Genomic DNA, 19501 nt, shown 5'->3' with positions numbered 1-19501 from the left:
ACTCAACGGGGCAAATAATAATTATTCCTAATGGCAATAATAATTATGGAACGCAGTGTACCCGATATTAGATGGGTTGTCTGTGGCTTGAGGTGGGGCACTCAAAGTTTCACACATTTGTTTTATAAATCTCTCTCTCTCTCTTTCTCCCTCACACTCTCTCGCTCTCTCTCACACACACTCACACACATGCACACACAGAGAGGCATACATGCACATACATGAAGAGTAAGACAGATACAAAGAAAGAGAGGAAGAGAAAGAAGAGAAGGAGGAGGAAGAGGAGAAGGAAGAGGAGGAGGAAGAGGAGGTAAAGGAGGAGGAGGAGGAGGAGGCAGAGGAGGAGGGGGAGGAGGCAGAGGAGGAGGAGGAGGAATAAGAAAAAGAGGAAGAAGAGGAGGAGGAGGGGGGCAGGAAGAAGAGGAGGAGAAGGAGCAGGAAGAAGAAATCTCAACAGACACTCTCTGCAAAGTACCTACCTACAGAACCAAGATAAATAAATACCATCTCTATGCACAATAAAAGGAGATGGGAGTACGTGTATTCTTTGATAGTTTATGTACACTTTTTATTTCCTTTTAGGTGAAAAGTTTCCAACTTTTCCAAGTCCAGCTTCTTTCTTTCTTGGAATGAGGAGAAAACAGGAGGGAGGGAAGAGAGGTCGGATGGCTCTGGATGCATGCCCTCCCCCGCCCCCATCTCCACATCCGACCTACTCTCTCCACAGACACCATAGCCTTCCACTGACAGCACATTCTGGCCCATTCTGCAGCATACTTTCCTCCTTATTGAAAGTGGGGATCTTCATCTACATCAATGTCCCCTCTCCAGTCTGAGATGGGCCAGTCACCACCACCTCTAGGATGCCAGCTTTAGCACTTCATCTTCCCATGGGCGAGTAATGTCAGGGTGTCAGAGAAATAAAAACATGAGCCCTTCTGAAAACAATCTTTCTAGACAACAGGGAACTGTTCATATTTCCCGAAATATAAGCAAAGAAATCCTGAATCCACAGAGGCTATTTTTCTCTTTAAATTCATTGCCGTTATTCACCTTGTGAGAATGCGCATGTGCCATGACCCACGATGCACAGAGAGCAGAGTGAAACCTTGCCACATGTTGGCCTCAGGGACTGAGCCACACGTCGGGCTTGGTGTGGCAAGTGCCTGTGCCTCTGGTGTTCTGTTTTCCTCTTACAATCTTATTCTTACTTGTCACCTTGTGTCATGAAAGAAGAAAACTATACAAGAGTATTCATGACATGGGAAAACCCTTGCTATTCAGAATACACTGGATACAGCTGGAAAATGCTTCGAGTGTTTTAAATAAGGCATCACACCAGTCAGCCTAAATTATGTTCCAGTTAAACAAAATATTAGAAAATGTGTATACATATACACACCCTTTTCATTTGGGTGCACCTGGACTATAAAAGCCCACAGTCACCTTTAAGAGTGTTGGGTAGTTCAGTTTGGATTATTTTAAAGTCTTTTTTTTTTCAGTGTTTTAGAGAGGCATGGTTTGGAATATGCACCTATAATGTTGTGGTTTTGTTTAATTTTGCCACTAAAAATATACTGTGGCTTAACTCGAGGCAGCAGAATGATTTTAAAAGTAGAGTTTGGCTCCATTGACCTTACCAGTTCATCCAAATGGCCCCACCCTCTGTGATCCCAGCACTATGGAAACAAGATGAGTCATTACCTCCATCTTCTCTTTAACACTCCCCTCACTGCTCAGCCCTCTAGGCTCTCTGAGCTGAGCGCTGCAGGGGGAGGGAGAAGCTGAGTTTGGTGAGAGCCATAGACTATCTGAACTAAAGGGTGTGTCCATATGTTGCTGAGAGCGTGCCCAGAATAGAACCCAGGAACAAGTGGGAAAGGGAGGTCCACGCAGTCAACAGGCCTTGTTTGGAAAGCCAGGAAGACATGCCTCTAGACTCCACTGCTGGCTGGATAGCCCCAGCCTTTTCGCCACTCATTCATTCTATACCAACTTCTATTACATGGGAGTTATTGCACCCACTTTCCAGCTGAGTAAAGTAAGGCTCACTCACCTTGGGTCATCATCGTAAGGAGCCAAAGTGGAGGCAAAGTGGGCTGCCTACTCTACCATTTCCCATTCTTCTCCTGAGAAATGGTGGGAGAAAAACCTCTGGGCTGGATTAATTGAGGAAGGCTCGTATTATAATTGATCTTTACCATTTCGTGGGCTGAGGTCCCAGGAGAAAGAGAGAGAGAACGAGAGAGAGAGAGAGAGAGAGAGAGAGAGAGAGAGAGAGAGAGAGAGAGAGAGAGAGAGAATGTTTATCATCAGCATTTGTTCTCTCTCTGCCTCCTGACTGTGGGTAGGTGCCATTGACGCAGACAGCACTGAGCGCCCAATCACCTCACCTTTAGCTATGAACACTATCACTATTACCTTTGGTTCTAGGAAAGGAGCCTGGATTCTTCTGGCAAGTCCTCCCAGATGAGGAATGGAAGGGTAGAGTAGATGGTCCAGCTTTACATCTGCTTTAGCTCATTCATAGGATAACCCAAGGAAAGGGAGCCTCACTTTACCCAGCTGTAAAGTGGGTGCAGTGATTTCCACATAATAGAGTTGTGTGTGGAATTAATGAGGGGCTATGGGGATGGAGAAGATGCTGAGCCTATCCAGCCATCAGTGGAGTCAGAGGCAGGTCTCCCTGGCTTCCCAAACAAGGCCTGTTGTCTGTGTGGACCTCCCTTTGTTCCTGGATTCTGTTCTGGTCACGCTCTCTGCAACAAATGGACATATCCTGGTATTCAAACCGTCTACAGCTCTCACCAGGCTCAGCTTCTGGAAAGCCAACTAAAATCATAACAATCATAGTAAATTTGGGACGGGAACGAGAGACCTTGTGTGAGTAATCTGGAGCAGGGACTGACTTTCGTAATTGTGTGTTTGATTCCCTTCTTGTGTACATGGAGGGACATGGCCTTGGGGAACTGAGATCTGAGATGAACCCTTACATGGCAGACAGTGAATTGCCTGGATTTCACACCCTCAGAATGAAAAGCTCTTAACTTTCCCATGAGCCCCCTCCTACCTAGCATCACTGGGATGAGCAAGCTGTTTTCCCTGCAAATCTTCCTGATTGGCCTCGCACACAGCAGCCTGTCAATGTTTACCGTAGGCACAAAACGGTGCTCCCTGGTTACTTGCTCTGCAACTGAGCCTCACCTGTGTCTGCTTCAGACTACACAGGTGAGCAAATATGGAGACACTTTCCTGGAAGCTTAGGAGACAGACCTCTGCTTTTCAGGTACAGAAATGAGACTCTAAGCTTCAGGCTTCAATTCACTGTAGGGAATGGTGGTTCCCTTGCAAGCCAGGAAGGCCAGAGCTGAGCCACCAAGTGTCAGAGCCTTCGAAGACTTCAGTCTTCCTGAATAGGAGGTGTTTGACTCAGCGAGTCTCCAAGACACGGGTCCAGTCTGCTTCCAAATACTTACAACATTCTTGGGTCTCTGTCCCTTAGAGTCTCCCAACGAAAGGAAGCAGCTGCTGTCAGCTCCAAATGCTCATCCGTGTCTGCCCCAGGCCACCCAATAAGTAGATGAACACACACTCTTACACGACGACCAGGCTGAGCCTCAGCCAGCTCCTGCATGGGAATGATTCTCTTATTTCAGACACAGCCCCATGTCTTCCGTGGCACAAGGCAATGTGTTTTTTGGGATGCAACGAGACAACTCTGTCCATCACTGGCTGGTGACTGAGGACATGTTACTTTTCTTCCAGGGCAATAAAACAGAGATTGGGGGGCAAGCATATGCCTACCTCTCGAGCCACTGGAGAATGACAGGAAACAGCATACAGAGCTACCTCAGAGCTCTCACACTGTAAGGTTAGCATCGCGTCCACATCAGCATCCCTGCCCTCACTGTCAGCCTCTTGACCAAGGATTTTTCTAACAACGAGTTGAACCCCGTGAAGGATCTACAGTTTTCTCTGCCAAGCAGACCTGCCCTTCTGTGTGCCAGATGAGGAGCTGAGACACAAACATACAATAGTCGCTGAGGTATCAGAGGCCGTAGCCAGATTCGGAGACAAGAGCAAGGGCTGCTTTGCTGGACTTTGAACCATGTGCTCCCGACTTCCGGTTCCACCCCTTCCTTCATCTGGCTATAATACTGTGTGGTGTTACAACCTTTGACTGTTCAGAAACATTCTATTTCCTCAAGTATCAGTACTTAATGTTTTGTTCCACACATAAAACCCTGTGAGTGGAAGGCTGCTGGCCCCCTTGTCAGAGGTAATTTCTCAAGGCTCTGCCTGGGATTTAACGGAAGCCATATGGTTAAGTCTGTCAACCCTCTCAGAAAGCAATCCCCCTGAAGGGCCCTCGTAAATGTTCTCGGGGCTGTGAAAGATCTAGCAATTTTTAAACAATAAAGCTATGCTCATAGCCGTGATATTCAGCAAAACACAAAGCAGGAAATAATGGATCCTGGACTGAATTACTCAAAGGGACTTGTCCTGCCTGAGGGTTGCAAGACAGCCTGAAATCTAACCCCCCCCTGCCTCCGACAGGAAGGAACTGGCCAGGATGTCCCCAACATTAGCCTACGGTGGACAGTGACAGCCACAGCTAGGCTTAGTTCGGTTGAGGGGTTTAAGAAAACTCTTAATGATGATATCAAACACAGGATTTGTAGCACATTTTCAACTGTGGTGTCCTGTTATCTTGATTTTTAAACTCCCTGTCTGTGGATGCAGCACTTCTCAACCTCTCCTTCTTTCTTTTTCACACAGGAATAGTGTTAGGAGCTCCGTGCCTCTGGACGCCCGTCCCTAGCTAATGACACTCCGAGTGACAATGGCAATCCACCCAGCGGAGCCTCCTTGTTCTCCTCCTCGGAGAAAGCAGCCATGCCTTGTCATCTATGCTTTACTTTCATTTTTTTTTCTGTTTTGTTTTTGTTGGTTTTCCTCGGTGTGCCCGAGGGACCATCATCACTGGACACTGTCCATGACATAGCATTAGGGGTTGCAAGGAAGCACCAGAAAGCAGCGTAGGCCGGGTGTGAAGATGTGGAATCCATGCTAACAGTGCCTTCTTATATAAAACAAGTGCGTCTCCCAACACTGGGCACTGTTTATTACGGGGAAGTAGTCTCAGCTCTGTGTAGGTAGCAATTATGACCCCATACCCACTCACTATGCATGGTGTAGGCATTTGTACCCCATGGACTGGAATCTTAGTGAAATCAGGGAGGAATTTACCACCTAAGCAGCTTTATATTCTGTTTAAACTTATCGCCAGATTTCCTAGTGCAGCTGGCTAACTGATGCAACCAAAATGTTTCACGTGTATATATTCTAATGCTAAATGTGTAGAATTTTCATTATAAGCGACTACTGTGATGCCTCCCTCATCATGAGCATGCATTTACCCAGTATACGGAGAAGTAAAAAGCAAGAAGAAAATCCAGAGAATAGGTCAGTAGGTCAACGGCGCCTCTAACAACCTGTCACAACCCTTTACTGTAGAACATTGTTGAAGAATTCCGTGTCCTTATTATCTGTGTCACCTTCCCGAAGAAGGACTCCACATGTATCATCTAGCACTTCGTAGAGGGAAACACACTTCTCTAAGAACGTTTGGCTCTATTAGTATCACCATCTAGCTTCTCCACTAACCACCAGCTCCTCGAGAAATGCCTCGCGTTAAGAGAGACACTGAGAGGCTTGTGGGTTTTACATTGCCATTACCTGCTTATGCACCATCGTTCCCAGGCTTCGCTGACTTGATCCCGAGTTAATGAGCGTGTTATACGATATCTAATAAAAATGACTGGGGTAGAGATACCGTTTGGAATGTGCCACATAGCTGGTTCAAGGCTAAATCGATTTCATCTCTAGTTAACACATGCTTGTTTTCTGTCTCTCTTGTCTCTCCACAACCCATAGCTCATTTTTTTTTAACCCCATCTGGGAAACTTATCTCCTAAAACACCCCCATCAATCAGCCAAAGACACTCTTCCTGACAGGGCATCTGCCAGTTTTCCTGAGCACACGCAGTCACTGGTTTGGAGATGGCTCCCACATTCGCCAGAGCCACATGTTTTTCTAGCCTTCCTAACCAGCCAAGTGCAATTTGGGATATTTATACTTCCCTCCAGTTTCTATTGAGATAATAGCACTACTTTTACAGAATTGAGCAAAGGGTGTAGCAGGGGTCGCCGTGGAATAGAATAGAAGATGAATCTGCTGCGTGCCCACATACTTAATATTTCTTCAGGTTTTTATATTTGCACTCATTTTGGTCTGCTTTGTCTCAGTGTCTGTCCCCCACCAGCCCAAGTGTGAAAACTAGATCCCTACAAGGGTGTGCACCCTTGGTCGTGGATGGCTTCGCTGATAACTGGCATCACATCCATTTTGCAGACCTATATGCCAAGCCTCTAAGCTTAAGCTTTACAGCATGAAAAGGGGGTGGGGGCAGGGAGGGAGAAAGAGAGAGACAGAGACAGACAGACAGAGACAGACAGACAGAGAGGGCTGGCTACAGAATCTAAGCCCCAGTGAAAGGGAAGAAAAGACAGGGACAGGAATCAGGCAGTCCTGTCTCCTACAAAGTTCCAGTTGTGAACACACCCACTGGCCACAGCACAAGAGTGTTGTGCGTGGGCACAGGTGGGTCCCAGTCTCTCTGGCTGGATGCAGCTTCAGCACTGAGCCTGAATGAAGACTTTCATTGCTGCGTGCTGTTTTTGTTGGCCAATCGCCATGACAAACATTTGCAGGTGGCTTGGCCAGATTTTGACACTTAAATATTTGAGGTTGTGATAAAAATCAGAATATTACTACAATATGGTTCTCTATGCTCATGCATGTGCACATGCGTACGTACACACACACACACCCCCCACACACACTAGAAATTTTAAAAAAGCTATCTGCAATTTCAAATGCTCATTTGCAGACATCTCCCGGGGGAACTCGTATTTTAAAATGAGCACTCATTTCCTCTTTGCTGAGGGAAATAAAAGAGCCAACCATCCCCAAGTGTTACCACCTAGGGTTCCATACTCAATCCACTGGTGAGAAGGGCAGGGCTGGGTCCTGCTGAGCCCCTCGATCATCTGGGCAGAGTTTTGGATGGGTCACAGGGAGGAGAAGAAGCCCAGGAGCGGCAGGATGTGGGGGTTTTGAATCAACAGAGTAAGCACGACAGGGAAGGATCTGGAGAAAAGAAATAGCCTCCCTCAAGCTGGGCAACGAGACAGAGACAGAGTCCTAAAAGGGACAATTATCTCCTAGAACACATCAGGAGATGCACACAATGCCCCCAAGAAGCAGAAAGAATGGCAGAGTGGCACAGCCTACAAATGTCACCCAAAATGTACAGTCTGGGGCCAGCTGGGTAAATTATTGACAGAGTCGACACCCATCTTAAAATTTAGTGCTAGCCTTAAAAGGATTGCTTCATAAAACCCAGTGCTGTGTTAACCATGGGGAACACTCAGGGCCTCAGAGAGGGCTGTGGGCAGGGGTACAAGGGGCAGGCGAGGGCTGCAGGGGGGAAAGAATGCTGTAAAACTGCTAGTAAACTCTAGCACATTTTATGCTTTCCCCTCCTTGAAAGAAAAATAAAATAATGATAATTAGCTGATCCAGCTGTGAATTGTCTGCCCGAAGCCAGGGCCCAGGGCCCAAGAGAAAAGGAGTCCCCCGAGATGCAGACACCATCTTTAATGAAACCACATTACCCTCCAAGGACATTGTGGTTTAGAGATAGTGGCAGGGCTTGCTTTCCAAGTTGCTTGAGAAGAAACAAAGATACTTGGCTAGAATGATACTGGTTTTTTAAAGCAAAAGCAGGGACCTGAATATCCTCATTCACTGTCTGTGCTTTGTCCCTCTGAGGCACCTAATCGAGAAGTCTGAGACACAGTTCCCTATTCTAGAGCACGCAAGGAGTGAGCCAAGGCTTTGTCCTGTGCCCACTCTTGTTATCAGGGGGAAAGACACAAGGAAAAAAATGCAAGGAAGCATCAAAATTTTGTTTTAAGTCACCCCAGCTAATAGCCCTCTGAGAATCCAGACTGCATTTGGATGTGAGTACAGAGCCTAGGAAGTAGGAAGCTCCCCTCCTGGCTTCAGGGGCAGCCAATTGTCAGTGCCCATCAGTGTACGCTCAAGAAGTCAGTGCCTCTCTTTAGAGGTTGTAACGAACCAACTCCATCCTCATTCTGGAGATAAGGAAGTGGGGAGGTTAAAGATTCTGCATTTCTAAGAAGTTGATGAGTAATGCCCGCTTTGCTGATGGTCAGACCACACTCTGCAGCAAGGGGCTGAACCAGTCATTTGATGTAAAGAAGCTAGAACAATTTCCAGGACATGATATGGATGGATGTCAAGATACTTCTACCAGTTTCCCTCAAGGTCTCAATATTGCCTTGTTTCATAAATGACAAGTGTGGGACAATGGAAAGGCCGGGAAGGGCTGATGAGAAAGAAATAACAAGAAAGAGGTAGGAAAGAAAGACCAGAAGGAAAGGCAGTTGTAGAATATACAGGTGGCCTAGCCAAGCAGCTGCAAACCTCTTATGAAAGGGGTTGTGGTTGGGGTCACACTGCCAGGAGGAACCTGGGATAGCAGAACTCCTCTCTGTTGTCACCAAACGTTTCTCCTGAGCAGTCTTCTGTGGTCTGCATAACACCACTATTTTTGTCTGCCATTCCCCAATCTTATTTGAAGAAATAAGGTCACATAATGAATAGCTTTCTCCCTCGACATCTAGGATCAAAATAGCTCCAAGCAAATGGAGACGCCTTTTCTCATCCGAAGCATCACTCTTTTGGCAGCATCATATCAGACAGGAAAAAAAACAACAACAAATCCAAGCACCAGAACCAGGGAGAATATACAAAAGGCTGCCTGAGCTCTTCCAGAGACAAGAGAGGAAGTCTTCTTACCCGATCTGGCGGTTGGTGGAAGGAGCCTGAGTGATGACGGAGCTGGACTGGGGAGAAGGCATGGCTTGCTGAATCACAACGCTGCTGTCGTGGTTGGGCATCCGAGTGCTGCCTAGCTGGTGAGCTCCGGGTCCCGTCATGGTCCCACCAACTGTATTATGCATGGAGATATTCTGCCCAGAGAAGACAGAGGAGAAAAGTCAGAAGGAGCCAACGTTTCATCCACTCCCCACACCTCCAAGGCCAAAGCTGGAAATCTGACCGTGTTGCCTAAACAGTTAGAGCTTCTAGCAAGGCAAGGAAGGGTTCATCGGGCTTGCTATACCTGAACAGTTCAGAGGAGGTGCAAAATGAAGACTTACCCGAAGAGTAAAACATACCTGGAAATAAATGCCTTGACATTTGCTGAGCATGCTGCCTCCAGCCATCCTGAGGGAAGGCTCATGTGGCAGGAGGTGAGAAGGGGTAGTGTATCACCTCATCTGACTAAGTGATGCACACTGCACCAGAAAATGGTGGTACAGGATGCTGTGATCTTGTGGATTTCATCCATCTTGTTCTGTGTATGCATCATACCGGGTCAATTTCCTTGCTTTCAGTTCTACAACACTATAACCACCTACCTTCTTTTCAAAGAAATATTTTTCTAGATATAATCATGGTGCTGAACAATCTATAAACTGTATAGATTCTAATGTAGGTTCTAAAAGTAGTTTCTAATGTAGATTCTACAATGTGATGGTTCTAATAGATCAAATCGTGGCCCTGGGGTCCAGTGTCAAGAATAACACAACATTTTTCTGTGTCTTAAAATCACCCTCTGGCAACCACATGGATTATTGGAATGTTGGTACATGGAGCAGAGTAGCCCTTCGACAAACGCTATTGCCCAGATGAACTAAAGAAGCAATATCGGAGTCACACAATGGGCTACTGCCATGCATGGATTTCTGATGGAAGCTATGGGGCTTGAAATAAGCTAAAATAGAAATGCGTTAAATAAGTATACTAGGTAGAAAAAGCAAGCCAGTGGGGCAACAAGGTGGAATGCATACTGAGGCCAAGGAGGACTGACATATGACAAAGTCAGAACCTGGCAAACAAGAGAAGATGCATGGACATCAAGGCACAGGTAAGAGTCTGCAGTAGACCCCTGGGCAGGCAGGCAACATGTTGGTCAGCCTAGAAGGGCAAGGGACTTTCAAAGGACAATAGGAAAATAGGTTGAAGATGCGGGGGAAAAGAAATGGAGTGTCACTGCAATTCACTTGAGGAAAAAAAGTATATATTTGCCCACACTTTGGTGTTACCCAGGGACAAAGAAATCAAAGGAGATCATGAAGTGGCCCTTTGAATTTCTTCTGCCAAGAGCAGGATTTCCTGCACTATGTGTTAAGTGATGGTGATAACATGTAAGGTACTGGGGGTGGCTGCACCCATCACATGGCACCTTTCCCAGGTTTCTGATTTCTGAGCCCTGACCACACAATTTGTAAGGCGTTCAGATGGAAAACGGGCACCTGGCTTAGTCTGAGACTTGACTATGTCATCACAGAGTCCCAAAGGCTCAAATATATATACATGTGACCCGAAAGCTCCTCTTGCACACTGGAAGGATTTTCTGGCATGAGGAAATTTTGTGGCTAGGCAAATGGAGAAGGAAGGAAACTGTGTAGAGACAGGTGGCCGTGCAGGCGGGGGCTTGCTGCATTTTCTTTAATAGGATCTAAGGCTTCAAAAGTCACGAGAATAATGATCAAAATAAACCTCATGTGTTATTCCTCTTAAAAGTGAACTTTAGCATCCTTACACATCCAGGTCTAGACCACAGTGCGGGTTATCTTCTGTATGTTCATCTTCTCAAAGATACTCATATTTCCATATTTCTTATAATCACCCACATCTCATCACTATGTCCAAAGCCTAGAGGAATTCTGATTCTTCTTTGAAATTCGTATTATTGTGCTGTTTCCACTGTATATCACTAAAGCTATACAATTTGATGTTTAGAATCACATCTCTATAAGCACAGAAGAGAATATAAAATGCATGGTGTCACACCTTAAGTTCCCCCAGGACACTTCTTTCCTGTCATCCCCAGATGCAGTTTCAAATCCAAGCAGTTTAATCTAAGCGTTCCTTCTCTGTCTATACCTCCATGCCTTGTCCCGCCAGCAGAGGTAGGCTCTCAGTCTGTAGGTCACGACCCCTTCAGGGTTGCCTATCGGGTGTCCTGCATATCAGATATTTCCATCACAGTTCATAACAGTAGCACAACTACAGCCGTGAAGTAGCAAAGATAATTTTATGGTTAGAGTTCACCACGACATGAGGAACTGTATTAAAGGGTCACAGCATTAGGAAGGTTGAGAACCTCTGCTTTAGTGGGATTCCTTCTTCACTCTTGCTTGGCTCTTCTCTCACCTCCTTCCCATACACTACACTGAATGTACAACCCATCACACTGCACACAGGGCCCAGTATGCATGCCCACCCTCAGTCACTGCATGGCTTCTTTGCTTTGAAAGATGCTAACAGTACCATTTATAACATCCCTGATTACTGTAGGACCCTCCCTAACAAATAGTTCATCTACTCCCTTCTTCCCTCTGGTTCTCAGTACCTCGTCCCACCCACCTTTTGGAACTCTCCTGCCTGCACTCTGACCTTACTTCCATGTTGGACCCTGCAATATTGTTTTGTTTTGTTTGGATGGTGATGCTCTTAGGTTCTGACTTCACCCTTCAGACTATTCCTTCTATGGGAAATGTCCACACCTCTCTAGTGATGGGAACCATTTCCTCTATAGGAGTTTTCATGAGATTAAATCTATTCTTGATCATGTAAATATCTATTTCTTCCCTCATCTGCAATCACACTGAGTAGAACTAAGTCTGGTTTTGCTCTCCACTGGTACTCAATCACCACATGCCATGGGGGTGGGGATTGGTGAAGACAGAGGGGTCAGTGATGCACGGGACAGTATTCCTAGGCTATTCAGATTGTGGAGCCTTCTGACTTTATTCCCTGGCCTTGGAGAGTGCTAGCATCTCACCTGTTCACCTTGACATCTGAAAGCAAGTTAACGGCAATAGAGTTTAAGATGTTAAGGAACGTGTTCTCAGGTACGGGCTGAAGAACCTAAGAAGGTCAGAACTAAGACAGAAGAATGGAAAGAAAAGCCTTTAAAAGTACCCCAAAGAAACCCAAGAATGCTCACTGGTTGGCTTCTGGTCTTTGTTATAAATGACCAATAATCTACTTTATCTCTGCCATGTAAACCAGGGAAAAGCAGGTTCAGGAAACACCACAAGAAACTTGGTTCACTTCTTTTTTTTTTTTTTTTTATTTGAAAGCATAGCATGCTAAATTAGAGAATGAAGTTTCAGCCCAAGATGCCAAAGCTTAAGAACCTTTTCTGAGAATCATTAAGAGAAAGTAATTATTATCTAGGAATAAGGACTTCTTATTACATCTTCCCCAATAATTTTGAAAGAGCTCTGTTTCTCTCTGAGGTCCTACAAAATGACTTCTGAATTATATTTTCATGTTTTTATAATTCCCCTGCGTGCACACGCACACACATTCTACATGCTGACTTCCCTTGGACCCAGAGCGTGATTTTAAAAACACTTTGGAAAAATAAGTAATCTGGCAATAGCATCCTCATTTCATACCTGGAGGTAACTGTTTTCTTTCAGCATTATGTAGGAATTCAAACATGAAATTATTTTCTGAGTTCACATTGTCCCAATTTTGCATTCAATATCTGCCATATTGATACTAGAATAGCATTTTGAATACAGATAAATTCAACATCCAATTTCAAAATCACAAGGAGTGAGTTATCTTGCTGATTTATATTTGATAGTGCTGGCGGGTAGATTTGAAGCTAGTGAAAGAATGTCGCCAGACAGACAGCACGGATGGGTGTCAGTTCACAGACAAAGATCAGAGGTGTGTGCCTTGAATTAAGTTCAGCCTTTGGCCTTTCTTGTTCGACAACTTTATCAACAGTTTGGATGAAGATATAAAAATCATGCTTGTCAAATCTGCGGTTGACACAAAGTTGGGAGACACAGCTAATGTTCTGGAAAGCAGAATCACGTTTTCCTTGAGCCAACTGTGTGATCTGGCTTCCAAAAAATGCTAACATAAATCTAGGTTGTTTTAGAAGTGAAACGTTCTGATCAGGGGAAGTAATTATTCCACTGTAAGGTACGTTGGGCTGACCACATTTGGCCACCACATTTTAAGGGAGAAATTGACAAATAGGAGGGAAAGAGAGTAATGAATGCATTCAAAATGCACTGAATGGCCCAGGAACCAGGGAGTATTTAGTCTGAAGACCTAAAGGGTCATGCTAAATGCCTTCAAATATTTGCAGGATTAGACAGAGTCTGCATCACTCCAGAGGGCATAAGTGCAGAACATGCAATCATGATGCTAAGAAGTCAGTAATAACTACAACTCGTGTGTCTACGTTAAAGCAGACACTATGTAGATACTTTATAAAGCACATCTGTAATGCACTCCTACAAGGTGGGCACTGTGGCCTATATTTTAAGAAAGAGAACAAAAGTTACCATCACCTATGATGCCGACTTCTGGTCACCATCGGTCTTATGGGTTAATACTTAAAAAATAGAAATTTGACCTAATGTCAGAATAGTTTTATTAGTATGCAGAAATATCCAAAGACAAAATAAAAATCTTCCATAAATATACAGCTCCTTGGGTCTAGACTAAGCCAGGACCAATGGCCATCATCTGTGGTCAGGGGAAGCCAGGACCAATGGCCATCATCTGTGGTCAGGGGTATCCAGGACTCTTGCATCAGGAGGGAAACAGTGCAAGATGACTTCCAGATCTCTTCCATGGCAAAGGCATGGGTTATACATGGGCTCACATGTTTTAGGTGATCAGGTACATATACTAGTTTTGAAATTATACTAGGTTGAGAGCTAGGTCTCTCCCATGCTATTCTCCCCCTCTCCCCCACTGGTGTCATGTAACCTAGACAAATCACTCAGGAACCCCTTGCTCAATAGCTTCAACATTACACAGGGTTAGGGGAGCCAAGGACCATATAGTCTGTCAGTTCTACAGCTCTGGCACTCCACAAGTCTCTTCTGCTACATATTATGAGTCATTAAATATCCAAAACAGACTTTTGGGACTGTGATTCATTTGCTTACAAAGTAATTTTTTTAAAAATCTATAACTGTAAGCTTTCATGGAAGGGAACCTTTCAAAAGTTACAAAATTCTGCCAGACGGAAAGAATCTGGAAAGGTGCTGTCTCTTAGCCACCAAAAATGGAAGCTCCACAGTCTATAAGTGGTCTTTACCAAACTTCCCCATCTATGACTGACACCTCTCAGCCTTCCCTTGACATTGCCCTCTGTTCTAGCCCAGAAATGCATTGCTTTCAATTCATTGCCGTTCTGAGGCATGTGGGGTGTGAACGGGATGAGAACCAGGGAAGTAATGAGTCTTGATTGCAAGCCGAGGGAGCCTGAGGTAGAGTGGTAATTGTCTTTCTGCATGCATGGGCTTGGAGCACAATACGAAAAAAAAAAAAAAAAAAACAACTTAGTGTACAAGAATGTACATCCGTGTTCTTTAAAAGAAATAACTATAATTTCAGGGTGTGGTAATGAAGGATGAAGGGAAGTGGACCACAAATGAAAGTAAAGGTTAGCATGCACAGTCCAACCAAGGAGGATTCCCACAAGATTCCAGAATGCTCTCTTCAAATCTACATTCTATCCAACTGCCCAGGTGTGGAGACTTTACAAGTCTCTCCATAAAGATCCAGGGTCATCCTGATGCGCATTTACAAGCCAAGTTATGCAATCTTGGAGTTGTCTGCATTTTAATGATGCCCGGGGAAGTTATGAAGACTTTCAGAGCTTCCCAGAGCTAAATATCCAATGAAGTGCATCCAAAAGGTGGCTATGACATTCACAGAATAACAAGTTCTATGCCTCTAGATGGAACTGGGCTTTGGGAGGTGTAGTGGGTCCTGAGTTTTTCTTTGGTGCTATCAGTGGCTATGCCAGCATTTGGTGGCAGTCTTGCTAAGAGGGTAGGCTGTTCTGCAGATGAGGCTATAGCATAGAAGAATCACAAAATGGGAAAGGTGCCAGCATTCAGCCATGTAGGGGCTCATATTCTCTCTCTCTCTCTCTCTCTCTCTCTCTCTCTCTCTCTCTCCCCTCTCTCTCTCCCTGCCCTTTAGTGGAGTCAGATGGAGTAGGATGCATGCACAGAAAGAAAGCTCACTGGGTAACTCCTATAGGACAGAGAGGGAGAGGAAAGTATGGGGTTTTGTGAAAACCCTCAGTCTTGATAAGTAAGTTTAAGCTTTTCTAAGAGTTTGCTACTGAAGAGTTTTTAAAGGGATGAGGTACAGGGTCAGGGGGACACGAGCATGGGATCAGCTAGACAACGGGTCAAGTCTACACCAACTCTTTATTATTTGGGCCATTTTAGTTCCCAGAAACCAACCATTCTCAATCTACAACAGAGATAGCCATCTAAGGACAGACTTGCCACCATATGTGAAACAGGGCTATCCCAGCACCAGGAGTGACAGCATAGTGTGTCACTTTCCTTACAGTAAAGTAACATGAAGCTCAGAGTGGGGGAGGCAGCTTCTCATAGCTCTTCCCATGACTAATAAGAATAGAAATCCTTTTTATAATGGCCTGACACTCATGCAGCAATACCATGTGTCAGAAAATCCAGCTAAGAGGTAAATAACGTGAGTAGCCCCATTTCACAGATGAGGAAAGCGAGGCACAGAGAGATTGAGTAGAATGGCCTAGACCCAGGTGCTCAGAGCTGTAAACAAGTTCACAAGATGGAAGCAGCACTGTCGCAATTGTGTAGTGAGAATGTTTTCTTTTTGAGAGGGACATGGCAAAACATCAACCCTGTCTGGGCTCCTTGAATGACCGGCATAGAGAGTGGTCAAGTAATCCTGGTTTGTGTCCTGAGAATCACAGCCCGTGTATCACGCTGTTTCTATAGATCCACACCTTTACCAACTTCATCCCTGCAAATGCTTAGGGTGACACCATTAATTCATCTCAAAGCAAAAGTGGCTCCTCTCTGACTTGGGGGAAGATGATGCAGTAAAAACAGCTTGATCATGGCTGATGAAACCCTCAGTGGCCTGAGCTTCTTGCACAAAACCAAAAGTAGACGGTCCCCTTGGGGGCCTTTCCGGTCTGGAGTCTGTGTGATTCACAACAGCACACCCACCTAAATGGTCACACTCTCCTCCAGTACCCAGACTTCTGTCATTTGCCCTAATACTGGGGTGGAGCACCCGAGCCCTTCCTGGGTGCAGTTTATAGCTACTCATTTAATACCACAGTAAAATACCCCAGACAATAAACATCTTCTCAGGTGCCACCCTTAACTGTGAGAAAGTTTCCAGGTGTCTCTCAAAGGCCCCGCCCCTTCCGTTACAGATTCACCCACCTAGAACTGTCCCTGTCTGGTCTCACCTCCTCTTTATTACCCTCACTGTTTCCACTTAACAGGTTCATATGGTGGTGTGGCTTGGATATAGTTTGTGTGCCTCCAAGGGTTCATGGGCTACAGTTTCATCCTCTTTGTGAGGGAAGAGAAGGCAAAATTTAATCCCACTGTGATATTTAGAGGTGAGTCTTTCACAAGGTGACTCACAAGGTGATTCCATAAGGTGTGCAGGATGGGATTCCCATGCTTGAATCCTAGTGGTTTAATAGGAAGGAAAGAGATCAGAGGCTCTAGTGCATGTACCTGTCTCTGGCCCTGGCATCCTTCTCAGCATCCTGTCAACAAGAGGCATCCTCGAATACAGACACCCAGGACCTTTCCCCTAAAGATATCTCTTATCCATCCTGTAGTGTTGTGTTATGTTATCAGCAAGAAAAACTGAAATAATTCCCTTGGGCTAAGGGGAAAAAGTCTCTACTGTGCCCACACTCTAGAATTAGAATTGTGCCAGTGTCAATAGTTGCTGTTCCTGGAGTCATGAGGGCACTAGAAAAACCCGACTCAGGTCATCAAAAATGATCAGATGCACCAATCACTGACAGGATCGCTCTGTGATCAAAACCTTCCAGACAGCTGCTCATTCCACTGTGGCATGGAGGGACTGCTGTAGGCCATCTGCTACCTTCTATATATGCCTCTAAGCTATTCACAAGATGCCCTCCACCAACCTTTGCAATAGTATCCAGCAAACCACACCCCCATCTCCCTCCCCCTGTACCATTCATGTACACAGGGTTCCTAAGAGTTGGGCCCCAGTTTCACCTTTGCATATATTCCCTGGAGTCAACTCATTCTTCAAGCTCCAAACTGTTACCTCCTCTGCAGAGCGTTGGACCCCTTCCTTATTATCCGTCTCAGTTCTTTCTCCCTCTGTCCTCCTATTTTGCTCCTTGCTACTTCAAGAGGCAGCTGCATCCTTCTAAGAGCCAGTGCCTGTGTTCATAGTGTGTGCTCAGTAGACATACCTCATACACAGTTCTTCAGTAAGCAAGTGCTGTATGTTCCTAGGCACAGATGCGGTATTGGTGTGCTTCAAATTTCTCACTTGGGAAACAGGAATAGTCTTACCCTATAAAGGTTTTTGTAAAATGAAATTAGGTGCTATAAGCCTTGTGTTTAGTGCCACGTTGGCTACATTCGGCATCCATACCCCCCTCATTGTGGTTACCATGGGGCTTATCACCACAATTGCCAGCCACAGTGGCTCTGCAGCATCCTTCACCTCCTCCTCTGCTCTCCACTCGGCCCATGTACCTTCTACCAAGGCTCTTGGAATACATTGGCAGGAATTTATTTTAAGGCCACCTTGTCCTCTCCTTTTTGAATGCTTTGGTGACAAGGGCAGGTTCTGTCCTAACTGTGCTTGCTGAGTAACGTGTAGTTAGCCCTTGAAAAAAGGAAAACAACAACCACAAAAAACAAAAACAAAAACAGGCCTTCTCGCTGCTGCCAGTGGCTCACGGGGTGGCAGAAGTGTTGAGAAGAAGGTGGTGCACACCCACTTGGCCTGAGGAATACTTAACATAGGCCCACACACAATAGAAACAGAGATGCATCATCAGTGGCTGTCTGCATTTTGATGGACAGTGGGCTGGTCCACAGGCCTAGTCACAGTCTACCAGGAAGCACGTGCTCTCACTTAGCGCTTTGAGTTTTGTTTTTATGATTCCAACCACCATCTTCCTGGTTTTTTGGTTTTCTGTTTTGTTTTTTTTTTAACCACTAGTTCTAGAAAGCTTTGTCATCTAGTCTGATCCTCCAGCTTCATACTGCCATTCCAGCTTTCAGCTCTTCAGGTCCCTCCCAGACCTCTGGAGACCCCGCTATTGATGAGCTGTCATAACCTCACCCACTCTTTGTGCACCTCCCCATTCCAAAGCCAACAGCTCAGAATGACGTCTATTAAAAGCCCATGGTTAGCCTCATCCTCAACACTATTTCCAAGTTCACATCTTCCGACTCAAACCCTCTGTCCAGCTCAGTCATCTAACCACCACATACTACATATAAAGACCATATCCTCCACACCATGGCCTGCACAGGCTCGGAGCCCCTCTCTGCCTAGCTACATCCTGTTTGAAACCTGATCAACAGCATTTTCTCACATACACACGGAGGGCAGTCACACTTGATTCCTTCCAACACAAGGGAAAGGGCTAGTGCTATTTGGGAGATAGTGTTACTTCTTCCGTTTTCCTAACACACAGTATCTAGACTCAACCTTCCTGCCTTCTCTCTTCTGATGCCCCTTATTCTCAGAATGTCTCCCTTCCTCTCTGTCAGGTTTACCTTGGATGCCAAGAGACTTTACCAATGTCTCTCCTTATCTAAAAGCATGGCTTTTCTCTCCTTTAAAGCACAATTTACATGATGCATCTGGTATAGTAACGCCCAGGAAGTCCAGGGAAGAGTTCATCCGACTTGCTTCTCTCGTGGCCCCCTATTTCCAAACTGACATAGAATAAATTGTCTGTCGGCTGAATTGACAAAATGGTTACACTTTCTGAGACAATGCCACAGAAGCACAAAGTCACAACTTCTCATTGCTCGTATCCTACACAGTCACCTCAAGGCTGAGATCCTAACAGAAAGAGATGACAAGTCCTGGCTTCCCTGGCCATCCTACACATACAGCAAGGTGTTCAGCAGTCTCCTCCAATGGTTCTATGCCATCAGCTTCAACCAGAGCCACCAAGTGAACACAGAGAAAGCCAAAGGCAAGGACCAGAAGCAAATGGGAACCCGGAGTCCTGGAGAAGGTATGGGGAAGGCAAACAGGTGGCAGCACTGACCTGGGCAGGTTCTCACACCGCCATGAATAGGGAAAACTATAGGGCCATGTCCCACGAGGGGTACTAAGCAAACAGGACAATGTAGAACAGTTGCCAGGGAGCTGGTGGTGCTATGAGAGGCAAATGGCTAGTTCTGGAATAACTAGGTCAATCTCCCTTCCTTCCTGACCAGAACCTTGTCAGCTTACTGAAAAAAAAAAAAAAAA

The 19501-nt window shown here is 45.4% G+C and overlaps 1 protein-coding gene across 1 annotated transcript in view; it reads right to left on the bottom strand.

The window, feature by feature from the left end:
• Creb5 (cAMP responsive element binding protein 5) overlaps positions 1 to 19501 on the bottom strand; it is a 397047-nt gene that overhangs the window by 227333 nt on the left and 150213 nt on the right. Inside the window, exon 5 of the mRNA XM_021190043.2 lies at positions 8951 to 9123. Coding sequence (XP_021045702.1) covers positions 8951 to 9123 — 173 coding nt within the window. The remainder of the gene's footprint in view (positions 1 to 8950; positions 9124 to 19501) is intronic.

The sequence above is a fragment of the Mus pahari genome, chromosome 2 (genome assembly GCF_900095145.1).
Source record: "Mus pahari chromosome 2, PAHARI_EIJ_v1.1, whole genome shotgun sequence".
Classification (NCBI taxonomy): domain Eukaryota; kingdom Metazoa; phylum Chordata; class Mammalia; order Rodentia; family Muridae; genus Mus; species Mus pahari.
Note: the sequence above shows the minus strand (reverse complement) of the source record. Positions and strands in the feature narration are given on the sequence as shown.